This window comes from Scyliorhinus torazame, chromosome 3 (genome assembly GCF_047496885.1).
Source record: "Scyliorhinus torazame isolate Kashiwa2021f chromosome 3, sScyTor2.1, whole genome shotgun sequence".
Taxonomy (NCBI): domain Eukaryota; kingdom Metazoa; phylum Chordata; class Chondrichthyes; order Carcharhiniformes; family Scyliorhinidae; genus Scyliorhinus; species Scyliorhinus torazame.
Window position 1 is genome coordinate 328,694,545 of NC_092709.1, and position 18,424 is coordinate 328,712,968.

Here is an 18,424-nt window from a genome sequence, read left to right on the forward strand (position 1 = left end):
GGCCAAACAATTAGACACTGAGTAAGTTGGCACGGGTGCAGGGCACAGATGAGTTTTAGGGGCTAGGGCACGTGCATGAACTCCTTTGGTTATTAAAGTACGAAGTCTTACCACACCAGGTTAAAGTCCAACAGGTTTGTTTCGATGTCACTAGCTTTCGGAGCGCTGCTCCTTCCTCAGGTGAATGAAGAGGTCTGTTCCAGAAACACATATATAGACAACGTACTGTGCTCACCCCAGTCCAACGCCGGCATCTCCACATCTTGGTTATTAAAGTCAATGTTACACCTACAGAAGCTGCCTTTGTGCTCTGTCCAAAGTGTGCGGGGGTGTCATGTACGTTGAGCGCAAGTGTGTGTGTGTGAGGGGTGGTCTTACCTCAGCCCCAGGTGAGTCTGCCCCCTTCCCCCTGGGCCGCCATCAACATCCCCCCCGGGCAGAGGACGGGACCGTGCGCTGCAGTGTCACAGCCGCATGCAGGGATGGTCCGGGTGGATGGTGGTACTGTGGCCATGGGTCAGACATAGTCCAACGATGTGGAGCCAGGAGCTCATCGCAGGGCGGGTTGTCATCATCCTCCATGGCTTGCGATAGACACGCGTCCACCGGTAACTGTGTGAGCCCGGCCGTTGTGCCGCAGGTGGATCGGCAATGGGGGGGTGGTGTGCATGCGGGTGGGGTGGGTGGGGTTGGGGAGGGGGGTGAGAGTGCTGGGTGGGTGGATGGGTGTGGGTGGTCGGCTGTTGCCATGGTGTGCGGTCTATGGCTATACTACCCGATTCCCACGCCCATCTAGTCAGTGAAGCGGGCGTCTATCAGCCTGTCCCGTGCCCGCTGGCCCAGCCGGTAACGGTGGACAGCCACCCGCCTGTGTCTAGCCCGTTTGCCCTGACCATTGCCCCCATCACCCTCATCTGGGGAGGACTGCGCCTCTTCCTGCTGCTCCTCCACTCCGCCCTCCTCTGCCTGCGGCACATCGCCCCTCTGCTGGGCTATATTGTGCAGGACGCAGCACACCACAAAGATGCGGCCGACCCTATCTGACCGATACTTGAGGGCGCCCCCAGAGCGGTCCAGGCACCTGAAACGCATCAACAGCACACCAAAGCACCTCTCTATCACTCCCCTTGTCGCTACATGGGCATCATTGTAGTGGTTCTCCGCCTCATTGCGTGGCCTCCGTACAGGCGTCATCAGCCACGATCGCAATGGGTAGCCCCTGTCGCCCAGCAACCAGCCCCTCAGCCGGGGATGGCGTCCCTCGTACATGCCGGTGATGGATGACCGCGACAACACGTATGAGTTGTGTACACTGCCCGGGTAACGGGCGCAGATGTGCAGGATCATCATGCGGTGGTCGCAGACCACCCGTATGTTCATCGAATAGGTCCCCTTCCTATTGGTGAACACGGCCCTGTTATATGCAGGTGGCCGCACGGCGACGTGCATCCCATCAATCGCGCCCTGGACCATGGGGAACCTGGCCACGGCAGAGAAGCCCACGGCCCGGCATCTTGGCTGGCCCGGTCCACAGGGTAGCGGATGTAGCGGTGCGCCATGGCATATAGGGCGTCTGTCACTGCCCGGATGCACCGGTGCACCGATGTCTGCGATATGCCGGACAGGTCCCCACTCGGTGCCTGGAATGACCCCGTTGCATAAAAGTTCAGGGCCACCGTAACCTTGACGGACACGGGGAGAGGGTGTCCCCCGCCAGTGTCACGCGGTGACAGGTGTGCCAGCAGGTGGCAGATGTGTGCCACGGTTTCCCGCCTCATCCGGAGTCTCCTCCTGCATTCCCGGTCCATGAGGTCCTGGTATGACTGCCGGGACCGGTACACATGGGGCGCCCTCGGGTGCCTCCGTTGCCGTGGGGCCGCGACGTCCTCCTCCCCCTCCTCGTCCTGTCGGTCAGGTGTCCCTTCAGCCTGGTCGGCTGCCGCCTGCCCCTCTGCGGCAGCCTGCGCCGCCTCTCTGGCACGCTCCTCCTCCTCCAGGGCAACATAGACATTAGCGGCTGCCGCCACGGCGGCCAACATCGCTGGCTGATCGGAAAACATGACGGCCTGGTTGGGGGGGGGGGGGGGGGGGGGGCGGGGAGGGGGGGTCGGCATGTCATCATTGCCCATACCCCCTCCTCCCCCCAGCCAGGTGGCATGGACCGCATGTGTCCAACTGTTGGAGGCTGGCACCTGGCCAGGTGGACCAACTCACTTGCCCTGGCACCCCCCCTCCCCGGCACGGACCCCCCCATCTCCCTCCCCGGCACGGACCCCCCCCATCCTCCTCCCCGGCACGGACCCCATCCTCCTCCCCAGCACGGACCCCGTCCCCCCATCCCCCTCCCCGGCACGGACCCCGTCCCCCCATCCCCCTCCCCGGCACGGACCCCCCTATCCTCCTGCCCGGCACGGACCCCATCCTCCTCCCCAGCACGGACCCCCCCATCCCCCCTCCCCGGCACGGACCCCATCCCCCCTCTCCGGCACGGACCCCCCCATCCCCCTCCCCGGCACGGACCCCCCTATCCTCCTCCCCGGCACGGACTCCCTCCTCCTCCCCGGCACGGACCCCCCCATCCCCCCTCCCCGGCACTCATCCTCCCGTCCCCGGCACTCAACCCCCATCCCGGCACTCCCCCGGAGCCCAGCCCACTGTAACCACCCCCACCCCACCCCCGCCGCACACACACACACACAAAACCCTAGACACACCTCTCCCCCACACATTCAGACTGCGGCCACGCCATCGCCTGCTCAGCGGCCAACCCCCCAGGCCGTCACCCACCTCCACGCTGGTCGGCGTAAACCTTGAGCACATGTTGACGCCGCTTAAAAGGAGGTTTGATTTACGCCGACGTGACCCGTGATCACATCGACGGGACTTCGGCCCATCCGGACGGGAGAATATCGGCAGGCCCAAAATCGATTGCCTTGCGCCCACCCGTGCCATTCTCCGAGGTCTGCGGCGCCATTGACGCCCCGCCGACTTTTCTCCCTTCGGAGACTTCGGCGGGGGCGGAATTCACGGCGGCCAACGACCATTCTCCGACCCGCTGGGGGGTCGGAGAATGACGCCCGAGATTTCTAAATTCTTGGAAGTGCAGGGTCGGATTAGGACAAGTCAGCATGGATTTAGTCAGGGGAGGTCGTGCCTGACAAACCTGTTAGAGTTCTTTGAAGAGATAACAAATAGGTTAGACCAAGGAGAGCCAATGGATGTTATCTATCTTGACTTCCAAAAGGCCTTTGATCAGGTGCCGCACGGGACACTGCTGAGTAAAATAAGGGCCCATGGTATTCGAGGCAAGGCACTAACATGGATTGACGATTGGCTGTCAGGCAGAAAGTTGGGATAAAAGGTTCTTTTTCGGAATTGCAACCGGTGACGAGTGGTGTCCCGCAGGGTTCAGTGTTGGGGCCACACCTGATCTCTTTATATATTAACAATCTAGATGACGGGACTGGGGGCATTCTGGCTAAGTTTGCCGATGATACAAAGATAGGTGGAGGGGCAGGTAGTATTGATGAGGTGGGGAGGCTGCAGAAAGATTGAGACAGTTTAGGAGAGTGGTCCACGAAATAGCTGATGAAATTCAACGTGGGCAAGTGCGAGGTCTTGCACTTTGGAAAAAAGAATAGAGGCATGGACTATTTTCGAAACGGTGACAAAATTCATAATGCTGAAGTGCAAAGGGACTTGGGAGTCCTAGTCCAGGATTCTCTAAAGGTAAACTTGTAGGTTGAGTCCGTAATTAAGAAAGCAAATGCAATGTTGTCATTTATCTCAAGAGGCTTGGAATATAAAAGCAGGGATGTACTTCTGAAGCTTTATAAAGCATTAGTTAGGCCCCATTTAGAATACTGTGAGCAATTTTGGGCCCCACACCTCAGGAAGGACATACTGGCACTGGAGCGGGTCCAGCGGAGATTCACACGGATGATCCCAGGAATGGTAGGCCTAACATACGATGAACGTCTGAGGATCCTGGAATTATATTCATTGGAGTTTAGGAGGTTAAGGGGAGATCTAATAGAAACTTACAAGATAATGAATGGCTTAGATAGGGTGGATGTTGTTTCCATTAGCAGGGGAGACTAGGACCCGGGGGCACAGCCTTAGAATAAAAGGGAGTCACTTTAGAACAGAGATGAGGAGAAATTTCTTCAGCCAGAGAGTGGTGGGTCTGTGGAATTCATTGCCACAGAGGGCGGTGGAGGCGGGGACGTTGAGTGTCTTTAAGACAGAAGTTGATAAATTCTTGATTTCTCGAGGAATTAAGGGCTATGGAGAGAGAGCGGGTAAATGGAGTTGAAATCAGCCATGATTGAATGGTGGAGTGGACTCGATGGGCTGAATGGCCTTACTTCCCCTCCTATGTCTTATGGTCTTATAGAACCATACTGGCCATATTCCCTAGTTCTCCCTCAATGCTCTCACCTTCTGACCTATTGCTCCCGTGCCCAACCCCCTGCCATACTAGTTTAAACCCTCCCGTGTGACACTCGCAAACCTCACGGCCAGGATATTTATGCCTCTCCAGTTTAGATGCAACCCGTCCTTCTTATATAGGTCACACCTGCCCCGGAGAGCTCCCAGTGGTCCAGATAACGGAAACCCTCCCTCCTACACCAGCTGTTTAGTCACGTGTTTAGCTGCTCTATCTTCCTATTTCTAGCCTCACTGGCACGTGGCACAGGGAGTAATCCCGAGATTACAACCCTAGAGGTCCTGTCTTTTAACTTTCTGCCGAACTCCCTGAACTCCTGCTGCAGGACCTCATGCCCCTTCCTGCCTATGTCGTTAGTACCAATATGTACAACGACCTCTGCCTGATTGCCCTCCCCTTTCAGGATGCCCTCTACCCGTTCGGAGACATCCTGGACCCTGGCACCAGGGAGGCAACATACCATCCTGGAGTCTCTTTCACGTCCACAGAAGCGCCTATCTGTGCCCCTGACTATAGAGTCCCCTATGACTCTTCTGCGCTTTGACCCTCCCTTCTGAACATCAGAGCCAGCTGTGGTGCCTCTGCTCTGGCTGCTGCTGTTTTTTTCTGATAGACTATCCCCCCCGACAGTATCCAAAAGGGTATACCTGTTCGAGTGGGGGATAACCACAGGGGATTCCTGCACTGACTGCCTGCCCTTTCTGGTGGTCACCCATTTCTCTGCCTGCACCTTGGGTGTGACCACATTTATATAACTACTATCTATGACGCTTTCCGCCACCTGCATGCTCCTAAGTGCTTCCAACTGCTGCTCCAACCGAACCATGCGGTCTGTGAGGAGCTCACCCCACTCCCCGCCCCCTGCAGATGAAGCCATCCGGGACGCTGGAAGCCTCCCGGACCTGCCACATCTCACAGTCAGAGCACTGCACCCCTCTAACTGACATTGTGTCAATTAATTAGTAAATTACATTTAAAAGTTTTTTAAAAAGTTACTGTTAACTATATGTTTCCTAGCACTAGATTTCTACTATAAATGTGAAAGCTAAATACAGTACTCTCCGATCTCTGGCTTAGATAACCCTCTAAATTATAATTAAGTCATTATGTTTTATCAGTTTACCAATGCTTAATTTTTAAAATTTAGTGTAGATTCCCAACTAGCCAATCAGGTCACAGCTTTTCTGTGATGTCACTTCAGTACCCCCCCCCCCCCCCCTACCCCACACACACAATTTGAAAAGGTAATAAAAGTAAAAATGAGTAAAAATCACTTACTTACTGTGGTAGTATGTATTAGGGGTCATGTGGGACTGTGAAGCCGTGATGCTATTGACTGACAGATCCCGGGTCCTGGTTGGCTGTTGACTCCTGGCTCCGCCCTGAAGGCGGAGTATAAGAACCCGAACTTCTCCCCGCCGCTCTATTCCGTTGCTGAACTGCTGGGGACAAGTCTCGCTTAATAAAGCCTCATCGACTTCATCTCTACTCGTCTCTCTCGTAAGTCATTGTGCGCTACAATTTATTAAGCGAGCTTAAAGGACTATGGAGCTCCGGATCGCCCCGGAATGCCTGCGGATCAGCCCCCACGCAGCGAACTCGGCAGCAGTTTTTAAACACTGGCAAGCTTGTTTTGAAGGCTACCTCCGAACGGCCCCCAGCCGGATCACAGAAGACCAGAAAATGCAGGCCCTGCATTCGAGGGTAAGCCCGGAAATTTACCCTCTCATAGAAGACGCAGAAGATTTCCCGACGGCGCTCGCAGCACTGAAGAGCATCTACGTTCGCCCCGTGAACCAGGTCTACGCACGCTACCAACTCGTAACGAGACGGCAAAGTCCCGGAGAATCGTTAGAGGAATTCTACGCCGCGCTGCTAATTTTGGGACAGGGCTGCAGCTGCCCGCCGGTGAACGCGATTGAACACACGGACATGCTAATTCGCGATGCATTTGTGGCAGGTATGAACTCTCCCCAAATCCGCCAAAGACTTTTAGAAAAAGAGTCGCTAGGACTCTCAGAGGCACGGGCCATTGCAGCTTCCCTAGATGTGGCCTCGCAAAACGCCCGCGCCTACGGCCCCGACCACGCGGCAGCCCCTTGGGCTCCGTGGACCCCCGTCGCGACAAACCCCACCCCCCCTCACAGGCTTGCGCGGTTAAAGCGCCAGATCATCCCGGGGGGCCCGCTGCTATTTCTGCGGACAAGCGAAACACCCCCGGCAGCGCTGCCCGGCCCGCGCAGCTATTTGCAAAAGCTGCGGCAAGAAGGGCCATTACGTGACTGTGTGCCGGTCCCGGGGGGTCGCCGCAATCCCCGGAGAAGAACGAGCCCAGCGCATTCCAAACGCTCCCCAACCCCCCCCCAGTGCCCCATGTGCGACCCGCGGGCGCCGCCATTTTGGGTCCCGGCCATCACGAGGGGAGGATGGGCGCCACCATCTTGTGACTCCCCAGCCACGTGCGATTCATGGGGCGGCCATTTTGTCCACCCCCCGGCCGCGTGCGATTCATGGACGCCACCATCTTGGATGACAACAAAGGACCCCAGCATCGACGGCTCCACGGGGTCCGAAGAAGACGCCGAGACACTACGACCACGACTGGCTTCGGTGACGCTGGATCAATCACGGCCCCGGACGCTCCAGACGACGACAACAACGGTGCTGATCAACGGACACGAGACATCATGCCTGATCGACTCCGGGAGCATCGAAAGTTTCATTCACCTCGACACGGTAAGACGCTGTTTTCTGACCATCCATCCAAGTACGCAAAAGATTTCCCTAGCTGCAGGATCCCACTCCGTAGAGATCAAAGGGTTCTGCATCGCGAACCTAACGGTGCAAGGGAGGGAGTTTAAAAACTACAGGCTATACGTCCTTCCCCAACTCTGCGCGCCCACATTACTGGGATTAGATTTCCAGTGTAACCTGCAGAGCCTAACATTTCAATTCGGCGGCCCAATACCCCCACTCACTATCTGCGGCCTCGCAACTCTCAAGGTTGAACCGCCGTCCTTGTTTGCAAACCTTACCCCGGATTGCAAACCCGCCGCCACTAGGAGCAGACGGTACAGCGCCCAGGACCGGATATTTATTCGGTCTGAAGTCCAGCGGTTGCTGAAGGAAGGCATAATCCAGGCCAGCAATAGTCCCTGGAGAGCCCAGGTGGTAGTAGTAAAGACCGGGGAAAAGCAAAGGATGGTCATAGACTATAGCCAGACCATCAACAGGTACACACAGCTAGATGCGTACCCTCTCCCCTGCATATCCGACATGGTAAATCGGATCGCCCAATATAAGGTTTTCTCCACCGTGGACCTCAAGTCCGCCTACCACCAGCTCCCCATCCGCCCAGGTGACCACAAGTACACAGCCTTCGAGGCAGACGGGCGTCTATACCACTTCCTAAGGGTCCCATTTGGTGTCACGAACGGGGTCTCGGTCTTCCAACGGGAGATGGACCGAATGGTTGACCAACACGGGTTGCAGGCCACGTTCCCGTATCTCGACAACGTAACCATCTGCGGCCATGATCAGCAGGACCACGACGCCAACCTCCAAAAATTCCTCCAGACCGCTAACGCCTTGAACCTCACATACAACGAGGAAAAGTGTGTTTTTAGCACAAACCGGCTGGCCATCCTGGGATACGTAGTGCGCAATGGGATAATAGGCCCCGACCCCGAACGCATGCGCCCCCTCATGGAATTTCCCCTCCCCCACTGCTCCAAAGCCCTGAAACGTTGCCTGGGGTTCTTTTCATATTACGCCCAGTGGGTCCCCCAGTATGCAGACAAGGCCCGCCCGCTAATACAGACCACTACCTTCCTCCTGTCGACAGAGGCTCGCCAGGCCTTCAGCCGCATCAAAGCGGATATTGCAAAGGCCACGATGCGCGCCATCGACGAGTCCCTCCCCTTCCAGGTCGAGAGCGACGCCTCCGACGTTGCTCTGACGGCCACCCTTAACCAAGAGGGCAGACCCATGGCCTTTTTCTCCCGAACCCTCCACGCCTCAGAAATCCGCCACTCCTCAGTGGAAAAGGAAGCCCAAGCCATAGTGGAAGCTGTGCGACATTGGAGGCATTACCTGGCCGGCAGGAGATTCACTCTCCTCACCGACCAACGGTCGGTAGCCTTCATGTTCGATAATGCACAGCGGGGCTAAATTAAAAATGACAAGATCTTAAGGTGGAGGATAGAGCTCTCCACCTTCAACTATGAGATCTTGTACTGTCCCGGAAAGCTGAACGAGCCGTCCGATGCCCTATCCCGCGGCACATGTGCCAACGCACAAATAGACTGTCTCCAAGCCCTCCACGAGGACCTCTGCCACCCGGGGGTCACTCGGTTCTACCATTTTATAAAGTCCCGCAACCTCCCCTACTCTGTGGAGGAGGTCCGTACAGTCACCAGGAACTGCCACATCTGCGCGGAGTGCAAACCGCACTTTTTCAGGCCGGATAGAGCGCACCTGATCAAGGCTTCCCGCCCCTTTGAACACCTCAGTCTGGATTTCAAAGGGCCCCTCCCCTCCACCGACCGCAACACATACTTCCTGAACGTGGTGGATGAGTACTCCCGTTTCCCCTTCGCCATCACCTGCCCCGACATGACAGCGGCCACAGTCATTAAAGCCCTTGGCACCATATTCACACTGTTCGGTTGCCCCGCATGTATCCATAGCGACAGGGGGTCCTCCTTCATGAGTGACGAGCTGCGCCAGTTCCTGCTCAGCAAGGGCATAGCCTCGAGCAGGACGACCAGCTACAACCCCCGGGGGAACGGGCAAGTAGAGAGGGAGAACGGCATGGTCTGGAAGACCGTCCTATTGGCCCTACGGTCCAGAGATCTCCCAGTTTCCCGGTGGCAGGAGGTCCTCCCGGACGCTCTCCACTCCACCCGGTCGCTGCTGTGTACCACCACTAACCAAACCCCTCATGAGCACTTCCTTGTCTTCCCCAGGAAGTCCTCCTCCGGAACGTCGCTGCCGACCTGGCTGGCGGCCCCAGGGCCCATCTTGCTCCGGAAACATGTGCGGGTGCACAAGTCGGACCCGTTGGTCGAGAGGGTTCACCTCCACGCGAACCCGCAGTACGCCTACGTGGCGTACTCCGACGGCCGACAGGACACGGTCTCTCTGCGAGACCTGGCGCCCGCCGGCAACACACACACCCCCCCGACACCGATCATCCCCTCCCTGCCACCGGCGCACCCCGCGACCGCCCCCTTCCCGGGAGGATCGCTCCTCCCGTGTCCGCCCAGGAGTGAAACAGGAACACCGAAACGCTCCCGGAGACGACAACGCCGGAACAAGCATCTGCACCACCACCGGGGCTGAGGCGATCGACGAGGAAGACCAGACCGCCCGCTCAACTCGTGGCATCGGCGTGACACCAAGAATGTTGTTGGACTGTAACACAAAATTTTTCTCTAATATTGTAAATAGTTTCACAAACCTTGTACATAGCCCAGTGTAGGGCTAAAACTGTAATGACATGCCCGAAATTTTCCTCCCAGGACCAGCCTTGTAAACCCCTACCACCATGCGAACCACCACCCCGCCGGATTCATTTTTTAACAAGGGGTGAATGTGGTAGTATGTATTAGGGATCATGTGGGACTGTGAAGCCGTGATGCTATTGGCTGACAGATCCCAGGTCCTGGTTGGCTGTTGACTCCTGGCTCCGCCCTGAAGGCGGAGTATAAGAACCCGAGCTTCTCCCCGCCACTCCATTCTGTTGCTGAACTGCTGGGGACAAGTCTCGCTTAATAAAGCCTCATCGGCTTCATCTCTACTCGTCTCTCTCGTAAGTCATTGTGCGCTACACTTACCTTCCGAGGGTCTCAGATGCTCTCTGGTTCTCTCCCTGCTGATTAAAAGTTACAGGCCAGAAGAAAGAGAGAGAACAAAACAGTAGGGAAAAAGCACCTTCTCCCACTCTGCACTGAATTACCTCACTGCACCAAATTACCAAGTTCCAAATTCCCACTCTGGATCTGTCTCATTCTGGCTGTGTCTCTTTGACCTACGCAAAGCATTGACCCTTTCGCATTAAAGGTAAGTGAACGTGGTGTGTGTTGTGAAGGTCGGCCGGTGTGGGTCCCGAAGGTTGGCCAGCGTGGGTCCCAAAGATTGGTCGTGGAATCCCGACAGTGCGGAAAGAGGCCATTTGGCCCATCATATCTACACCAACCCTTTGAAAGAGCACACCACCCAAGCCAACTCCCTAACCCAACAGACCCCCAACCTAACCAACATACCTTTGGATACAAATGGACAATTTAGCATGACCAATCAATTCCACCTAACCTGCTCATCTTTGGAGTGTAGGAGGAAACTCCAGGAGCACTCGGAGAATGTGCAAACTCCACACAGACAAGGCGGGAATTGAACCTGGGTCCCTGGCACCGCGAGGCAGCAGTGCTAACCTCTGTGCCACCCATTAAATCTTATGAAAAACAGGTGTAGAGAATAAGGTATCCTATTGATGAGCCTGCCACCAGCTTCCTGCAGCCTGATTCTACCTGGTTCCACGGCAGGGGGAGCTGCTACGCACGTCTCCTAATTTCCTGGAGACGCCGCTCTCGCACAATACCCTGCACAATGTAGTCCAAAGGAGACTCCCCAACTACATGTCCCAGAATGCCATAGGACCCCGCACAATACCCTGGGTAATGGAGACTCCCCGAACTACATGTCCCAGGATGCTACAGGCCGTCGCACGGCACTCTGGGTGAGGAACTACAAATCCCAGGGTGCCCCAGGCTTCCTCTCTCTGCCCCACTTCCTGCCATCATGGTGCGGAGCGTGGTGCTGCTCTCCCTCGGCCCCGGGGAGCTTTGCCGTCCAATCTACTCCCGTATCTTCGTTGCCGATGGGCTACAGGATCCGGGGAAAGAGGAAAGTCCCGCCGAGGCCGGACACCGCCATCAGCGGCAGAGACTCCGCAGCAAGGAGCAGCTGGCGGCCGTAGCCAGGTGGGGTGAGGAAGGGGGGGGGGGGGGAGTGGGGTGAGGAAGGGGGGGGGGGGGAGTGGGGTGAGGAAGGGGGGGGGGAGTGGGGTGAGGAAGGGGGGGGAGTGGGGTGAGGAAGGGGGGGGGGTGAGGAAGGGGGGGGGGAGTGGGGTGAGGAAGGGGGGGGGGAGTGGGGTGAGGAAGGGGGGGTGGGGTGAGGAAGGGGGGGGGAGTGGGGTGAGGAAGGGGGGGGGGGAGTGGGGTGAGGAAGGGGGGGGGGGAGTGGGGTGAGGAAGGGGGGGGGAGTGGGGTGAGGAAGGGGGGGGAGTGGGGTGAGGAAGGGGGGGGAGTGGGGTGAGGAAGGGGGGGGGGTGGGGTGAGGAAGGGGGGGGGTGGGGTGAGGAAGGGGGGGGGAGTGGGGTGAGGAAGGGGGGGAGTGGGGTGAGGAAGGGGGGAGTGGGGTGAGGAAGGGGGGGGAGTGGGGTGAGGAAGGGGGGGGAGTGGGGTGAGGAAGGGGGGGAGTGGGGTGAGGAAGGGGGGAGTGGGGTGAGGAAGGGGGGAGTGGGGTGAGGAAGGGGGGAGTGGGGTGAGGAAGGGGGGAGTGGGGTGAGGAAGGGGGGGTGGGGTGAGGAAGGGGGGGGGAGTGGGGTGAGGAAGGGGGGGGAGTGGGGTGAGGAAGGGGGGGGGAGTGGGGTGAGGAAGGGGGGGGGGGAGTGGGGTGAGGAAGGGGGGGGGAGTGGGGTGAGGAAGGGGGGGGAGTGGGGTGAGGAAAGGGGGGGGGAGGGGGGTGAGGAAGGGGGGGGGAGGGGGGGGAGTGGGGTGAGGAAGGGGGGGGGTGGGGTGAGGAAGGGGTGGGGGGGGGGTGGGTGGGGGGGGGGGGGGTGAGGAAGAAGTGTGGAAGGGGGTGAGTTCTGCACGTAGCGATTCTGAGTGGCCGGGGAGGGAGAGGCAATGTTGCCATAGCAGATTTGGAAGGGAAAAAGGGAGGGGTTCCCTGAAGAGATTGGGGGCATGGATTGTCCCTCCAGAAGGGACATGAGAAGTGAGAGGTGAGGCTGGCCGAGGAGAGTCTCCAGGAAGTGAGGGATTAGGAATCATAGAATTTACAGTGCAGGAGGCCATTTGGCCAATCTGCACCGGCCCCTGGAAAGAGCACCCAACTTAAGTTCACACCTGTTCCCTATCCCTGTAAACCAGTAACCCCACCTAACCTTTTTGGACACGAAGGGCAATTTAGCATGGCCAATCCTCCTAACCTGCACATCCTAGCCAGAGCACCTGGGGGAAACCCACGCAGCCATGGTGAGAACGTGCAGACTCCGCACAGACAGTGACCCAAGCTGGGAATCAAACCTGGAACCCTGGAGCTGTGAAGCAACAGTCCTCACCACTGTGCTGCCATGCCGCTCCCGGAAGGAGGGAAGTGGAGAGGGAGAAGGCAGTATCTGGGCGGCTAAACCATGACCACTGTTCAGATATGGAGCATTGAACTTTGAGGGCGATGCAGTTAGCAAGTTCCAGGTGTCCAGGCCCCCTCCATAAAGCTGAGTGCAAAAATCTAGACTGCCATTCCCAAGCTTCACTCCTAGGCTCGATCGAGAAGGCAATTAGACTGCTACCTGAAAAGGAAGAATAGCCGTGGGTTACAGGGAGCAGGTAGGAGAATGGTAAGTAATTTGCTGGTGCAGACGTGAAATGCTGAATGGCCTCCTTGGCTGTATCTGTTCTGAGATTGGTGCCGCCTTTCAGATGTGACGTAAACCAAGACCCCCGTTTGCCCTCAGTATGATGCAAATGACCCCATGTCGCTTTGCAGGAAGCAGGGCAGTTGTCCCTTGTGTCCTGGCCAACATAACCTCACAAGCAGGGTTTCTGGTCATTGCTTGTGGGAACAAATTAGCTGCTGTTTTTCCTATGGTAGAACACTTCAAACCACACTTCAAAAGTATTGGCTGCAAAGTACTTTGGGATGTCCTGAGTTTGTATAAGGTGTTATATAAATACAGATCTATCTTTATACATGACTATATGTGCAATGCAATCGGGACAACATAACTGCAGAATCAGTGAGAGTGCTCTGTTGTATTTGCACTTCTAGGCAAGTGAAGTCCTCTTGTATTCTGGCTCGACAGGCTGCAGACAAACCGCTTCCTGACTTCGGGTCTGTGGTAACCGAAGAATGCGCTGGTCTTCAGGACACGGACCTGGGCGTGTTCTGCCTCCCCGCTGGTGACATTTTCGCAGAAGAAACGACCGTAGTTTGGATGGCAGTCCTTTCCTTGGGCTTTGCCTTGATCTGTGATCCCTACGAGAACCTAACGCTAGCGGAGAACACCCTGAGATTGATGGTGAAGTACTTCACGGAGCATTTGAAGCTGCTAATTCAAGGCAACGACCTTGTCCTGAAGACGGACAGAATTGAGGCGATCCTGAATACGTTTCTGCCACACGGACAGCTGATGTTTATTAACTGTTGCTTTATCCAGAGCCTGGAGAAAGAACTGAATGCTTCAATGTTCAAATGATGCCAGTTGCTGTTGTCTCTCCTATACCTTCGCTTTTCCTGTGCGCTGGTTTTTTTTCTCTCTGCTATTCGCACCGTTGTGTAGTTTATTCCGGTTGTCATTGTTTCAATCTGGAGTGATGCGGAGGGAAGGTCCATCTCATCCTATTGGTGCCCAATATCGACATCACTGCTCTGTCACCGTGTGGTGCTCAGGAACCCCACATAAAAAGCCCAAAACAATTCTTTCCGATGTGCATAAACAATCCTTGGTGCTTCAACCTTTGCTGTGCTTGCGAACAGTTAACTCCATATGGGAGGGGCTGTAGATGCAGGGAGAGGGGTATGCATTTTACCTTTATTCAGTCTGTAACTGATCAGGTACAAAGTCTAAATCAGTGTTTCTATTAATTTTCCTCATGTATAACAGCATAACTAACACAAAATACTGGAACCCTTGAAATGAAAACACAAATATTAGAAATGTTCAGATCCAGCAGGATAATAGATTCATAGAGGTTTACAGCATGAAAACCTGTCTGTGCCGCCCAATTTGTACCACTAAGCTAGACCCAATTGCCTGCATTTGGCCCTCTATATATCCACCTTCTGTGAAGAGAGAAACAGACATTTTGGATAGTATACACTGAAATATGTAAGCTTTCAGGTCTTGAGGTTTATTCAAAGGTAGACTTGCAAAGATTTTCAGATTCAGACCTCCAAAATTAAGACAGGTCGACTTAAGCAAGAAAGAAAGGGCTGAGTTGCCTTGGGATTTATTCGTCAAATCTCCAGGACTTGCAAATTGGGCTCAAGAATCTTAATTCCGACTTCCAGACCTTAATATGCTTCATTTACCCAATTCTCCACTTGGACAGCTGTTCTGGGCGATGTGTGGCCTGCCACTGGACATTACTTCACAGCGCCAGGGACCGGGTTCAATTTCCGGCTTGCGTCACTGTCTGTGCGGAGTCTGCATGTTCTCCCCATGTCTGCGTTGTGTGGGTTTCCTCCCACAAATCCCGAAAGATGTGCTGTTAAGTGAATTCTCACTCCGTGTACGTGAACAGGTGCCGGAGTGTGGCGACTAGGGGATTTTCACAGTAACTTCATTGCAGTGTCAATGTAAGCCTACTTGTGACACTAATAAAGATTATTATTAGAAGGGTTTATTATGGTAATGCAGTGCAATGGAGAACAGAGGTTTGGTATTCTTTACAAGCTGCAGTTTCCTAATCTTGGGGTGTGGTGGGAGAGGAAGGGGCATGGTGCCTCTCTGGCCGCAAGGACTGAAAGCAGAAACAGGAAAACAAATGATGTCTCGTGTCAATTTAATGGCTATTGCAAAACAGCCTCTGAGCTCTGTAAACTAATGGGCCAGCGAGTTTGTACTGCCCAGAGTGTTAACGTAAAAAGGCATGAGAAACTTGTGACTTCAACTGTGTAAATTGTGCCAAAGAATGGCGAGGCAGTAATGCAATGGTATTGTCACTGGACTAGTAAACCAGAGACCCAGAGTAATGCTCTGGGGACCCAGGTTCAAATCCCACCACAGCAGATGGCAAAATTTGAATTTAATAAAAATCTGGAATTAAAAGTCTAATGATTATGAAACCATTGTCGATTGCAGTAAAAATCCATCTGGTTCGCTAATGTCCTGAGTCATAGGTCATAGATTTTTACAGTGCGGAAGGAGGCCATTCGGCCCATTGAGTCAGCACCGGCCCTTGGAAAGAGCACCCTACCCAAGCTCACACCTTTACCCTATCCCCATAACCCAGTAACTCCACCTAACCTTTTTGGACACCAAGGGCAATTTAGCATAGCCAATCCACCTAACCTGCACATCTTTGGACTGTGGGAGGAAACCAGAGCACTCGGAGGAAACCGCACACAGACATGGGGAGGAGGTGCAGCCTCTGCACAGTGACCCAAGACGGGAATCAAACCCGGGTCCCTGGAGCTGTGAAGCAACTGTGCTAACCACTTCTACCGTGCCACTGTCTGGCCTATATAAGACTCCAGATCCACAGCAATGTGGTTGACTCTTCACTGCTCCCTCAAGGCAATGAGGGTTGGGCAATAACTGCTGACCCAGCTGGCGATACCCACATCCCATGAATGAAAAAACAAACAAACATGGAATTTAATTTGTGGTAATCCATAGAGTTTTTTTTAACTAATTAAGATCGAAGCTTCAAATGGTTAAAGAACAAAAGCAATATTGAATATTAACAAGTAGGATTTTTTTTTTAATGCTTTCATGGGATGTGGGCATCACTGGCTAGTCCAGCATTTGTTGCCCATCCCTAATTGCCCTTGAGAAGGTGGTGAGCTTCCATCTTGAACCATTGCAGTCCCTGAAGTGTAGGTACACCTCCAGTGCTGTTAGGGAGGGAGCTCAGCATTTCGACCCAGGGACAGCGATGAATTTCCAAGTCAGGATGATGTGTGACTTGGAGGGGAACGTGCTGGGCCACTGAAGATACTCAAGTTAAACTGAATATGTTCATTGTTATGCAGTGGTTAGCACTGCTGCTTCACGGTGCCGAGGACCCAGGTTCGATCCCCGCCCCGGGTCACTGTCTGTGGAGTTTGCACGTTCTCCCCGTGGCTGCGTGGGTCTCACCCCCACAACCCAAAAGATGTGCAGGGTAGGTGAATTGGCCAGGCTAAATTGCCCCCTTAATTGGGGAAAAAGAACAGATTTTTGATTGACATGAGGGGGAGGGGGGTCAAAGGTTATGAGGGGTAAACAGAAAAGTAGAGTTAAGATCCTAATCAGACCAGCCATGGTCTTACTGAATGGCAAAGCAGGCTTGAGGGGCCGAGTGGCTTACTATTTATATTCTTACAGCATACCTACTGTAAAGATGAGATCATCCAAAACTCTGCCCATGTTGTGGTATTTTTAAAGGTTAGTCTTGCAGACCATGAAGGTACAAGCAAACAAGAGCTTTATTGGAAAGGTGTTTACTCACATGCCCATAGACTAGACTGACTGTTAGCCCATGCAAACTTGATGACATCATCAGTACATCACATGATGGAACTCTTAGTTACTTGGTTCCAACCAGAAACAAACATGAATACACAACACTTTCCTGTCCCTTTACATTAGAGGTTCCTGCAATAGAACAGAGCATAATGTTTAATTCAAATTTAATTTACAATGTGAACAATTAACAAACGCAACAGTCAAGAGCTTTGACATTTCGGAGGACATTGATTCCTGTGTGGTTGTCGGCGAACCTCCAGTGTCTGCTTTTTGTAAACCAGGCTACCCTCTGGTGTTTTCAGTGTGGTTTGGACATAGTCCATAGTTGTCTTAAGTGGAGTGGACGTAGGATTTGGAGGTTGACTCGGTGTTGAAATGTCTTCAACTGAGGTTCTGTCTTCCACAGTAGTTTCCGGTGTTGTCAGGTTCCCAGGTATGTGCAGGTCTCATTTGGCACAGTTTGCTGCCGACTCGCGGTTGACTGTGGCAACCTTGATCTAGCTGCTAAAAGTTAGTCAGCATGTTTTCTCCACACTACACAGTGTCCCGAGTTTGAACAGTAGGAGACCGGTCCTGTCTGCTAATCCGATGGTAAGTATCCACTTCTCACTTAATATACATGTTTAATTTCTTGTCAATACTTCTTGACCTTCATGAAAAACAAGGCATTTTTCCTTATCGTCATGTTGCAAAACCTGACTTTGCTGCTTCTTCTCGACAATCTACCTCGCCTTAGATCAAACACTGTGCATAACTGGCATTTTATCATGCGTAATGCTGGAGAACGTTGGATTGAAGAATGTTTTATAGTCCTTTAGGAATTGGCTTAGTCGTTTTGACAATGAAACTTGCTCACAAGTTACCTTCAATAAATACTTCATTGTTTTAAACATGCCTGCCTTCTCTATTTCACTATCGAGCCCTGGCCACCAATAATAGCTTCTGGCTATCTCCTTCATTTTTACTATCCCACAATGACCTCCATGAAGTTGGTTTAGGGCACGCTCCCTCAGCAATGGCACAATGATGATCCTCAATCCCCAGAGAGGAAAACCAGCCTGTGCAGATAGTTTGAGGATTCAAGTAAGATATGACTTTAACTCCAGGTTTACTCCCGAGGTCTTGCCCCCAAGTGCCATGTCCATAACATATGCCAGATTATTTCTGGTATACTTGTCCGGTTAAAACAGTGTAGGTAAGACAATAAAACATAGGAACACGAGTAGGCCATCCGGCCTCTCGAGCCTGCCCCACCATTCAATAGGATCATGGCAGATCCAACGTTCCTCACATTCACTTTCCAACCCTTTCCTGGTAACCTTTGATTCCCTTATTGATAAGGATTTATCTCAGCCTTAATATACACATACATATCGGGCACAATTTAACTAAAAGGGTACAAAGTCCCATAGCGAGCATGTTTAGCGCATGTTTCTCGACTTGCAGCACAGAGAAACACATGACTATAAAATGCCACTCGCGTTCAATAAGGGGCCTCAGTGGGGATCGTGTGG

The 18,424-nt window shown here is 53.9% G+C and overlaps 1 protein-coding gene across 1 annotated transcript; it reads left to right on the top strand.

Annotated features, from left to right (window-relative positions):
* Nucleotides 1-11,230: 11,230 nt before the first annotated feature.
* Nucleotides 11,231-17,800, top strand: ap5s1 (adaptor related protein complex 5 subunit sigma 1). The gene is made up of 2 exons (XM_072497664.1): nt 11,231-11,433; nt 13,508-17,800. Exons 1-2 carry the CDS (start codon nt 11,252-11,254, stop codon nt 13,932-13,934), a joined length of 609 nt encoding a protein of 202 aa, XP_072353765.1. The 5' UTR covers nt 11,231-11,251; the 3' UTR covers nt 13,935-17,800.
* The last annotated feature ends 624 nt before the right edge of the window (nt 17,801-18,424 follow it).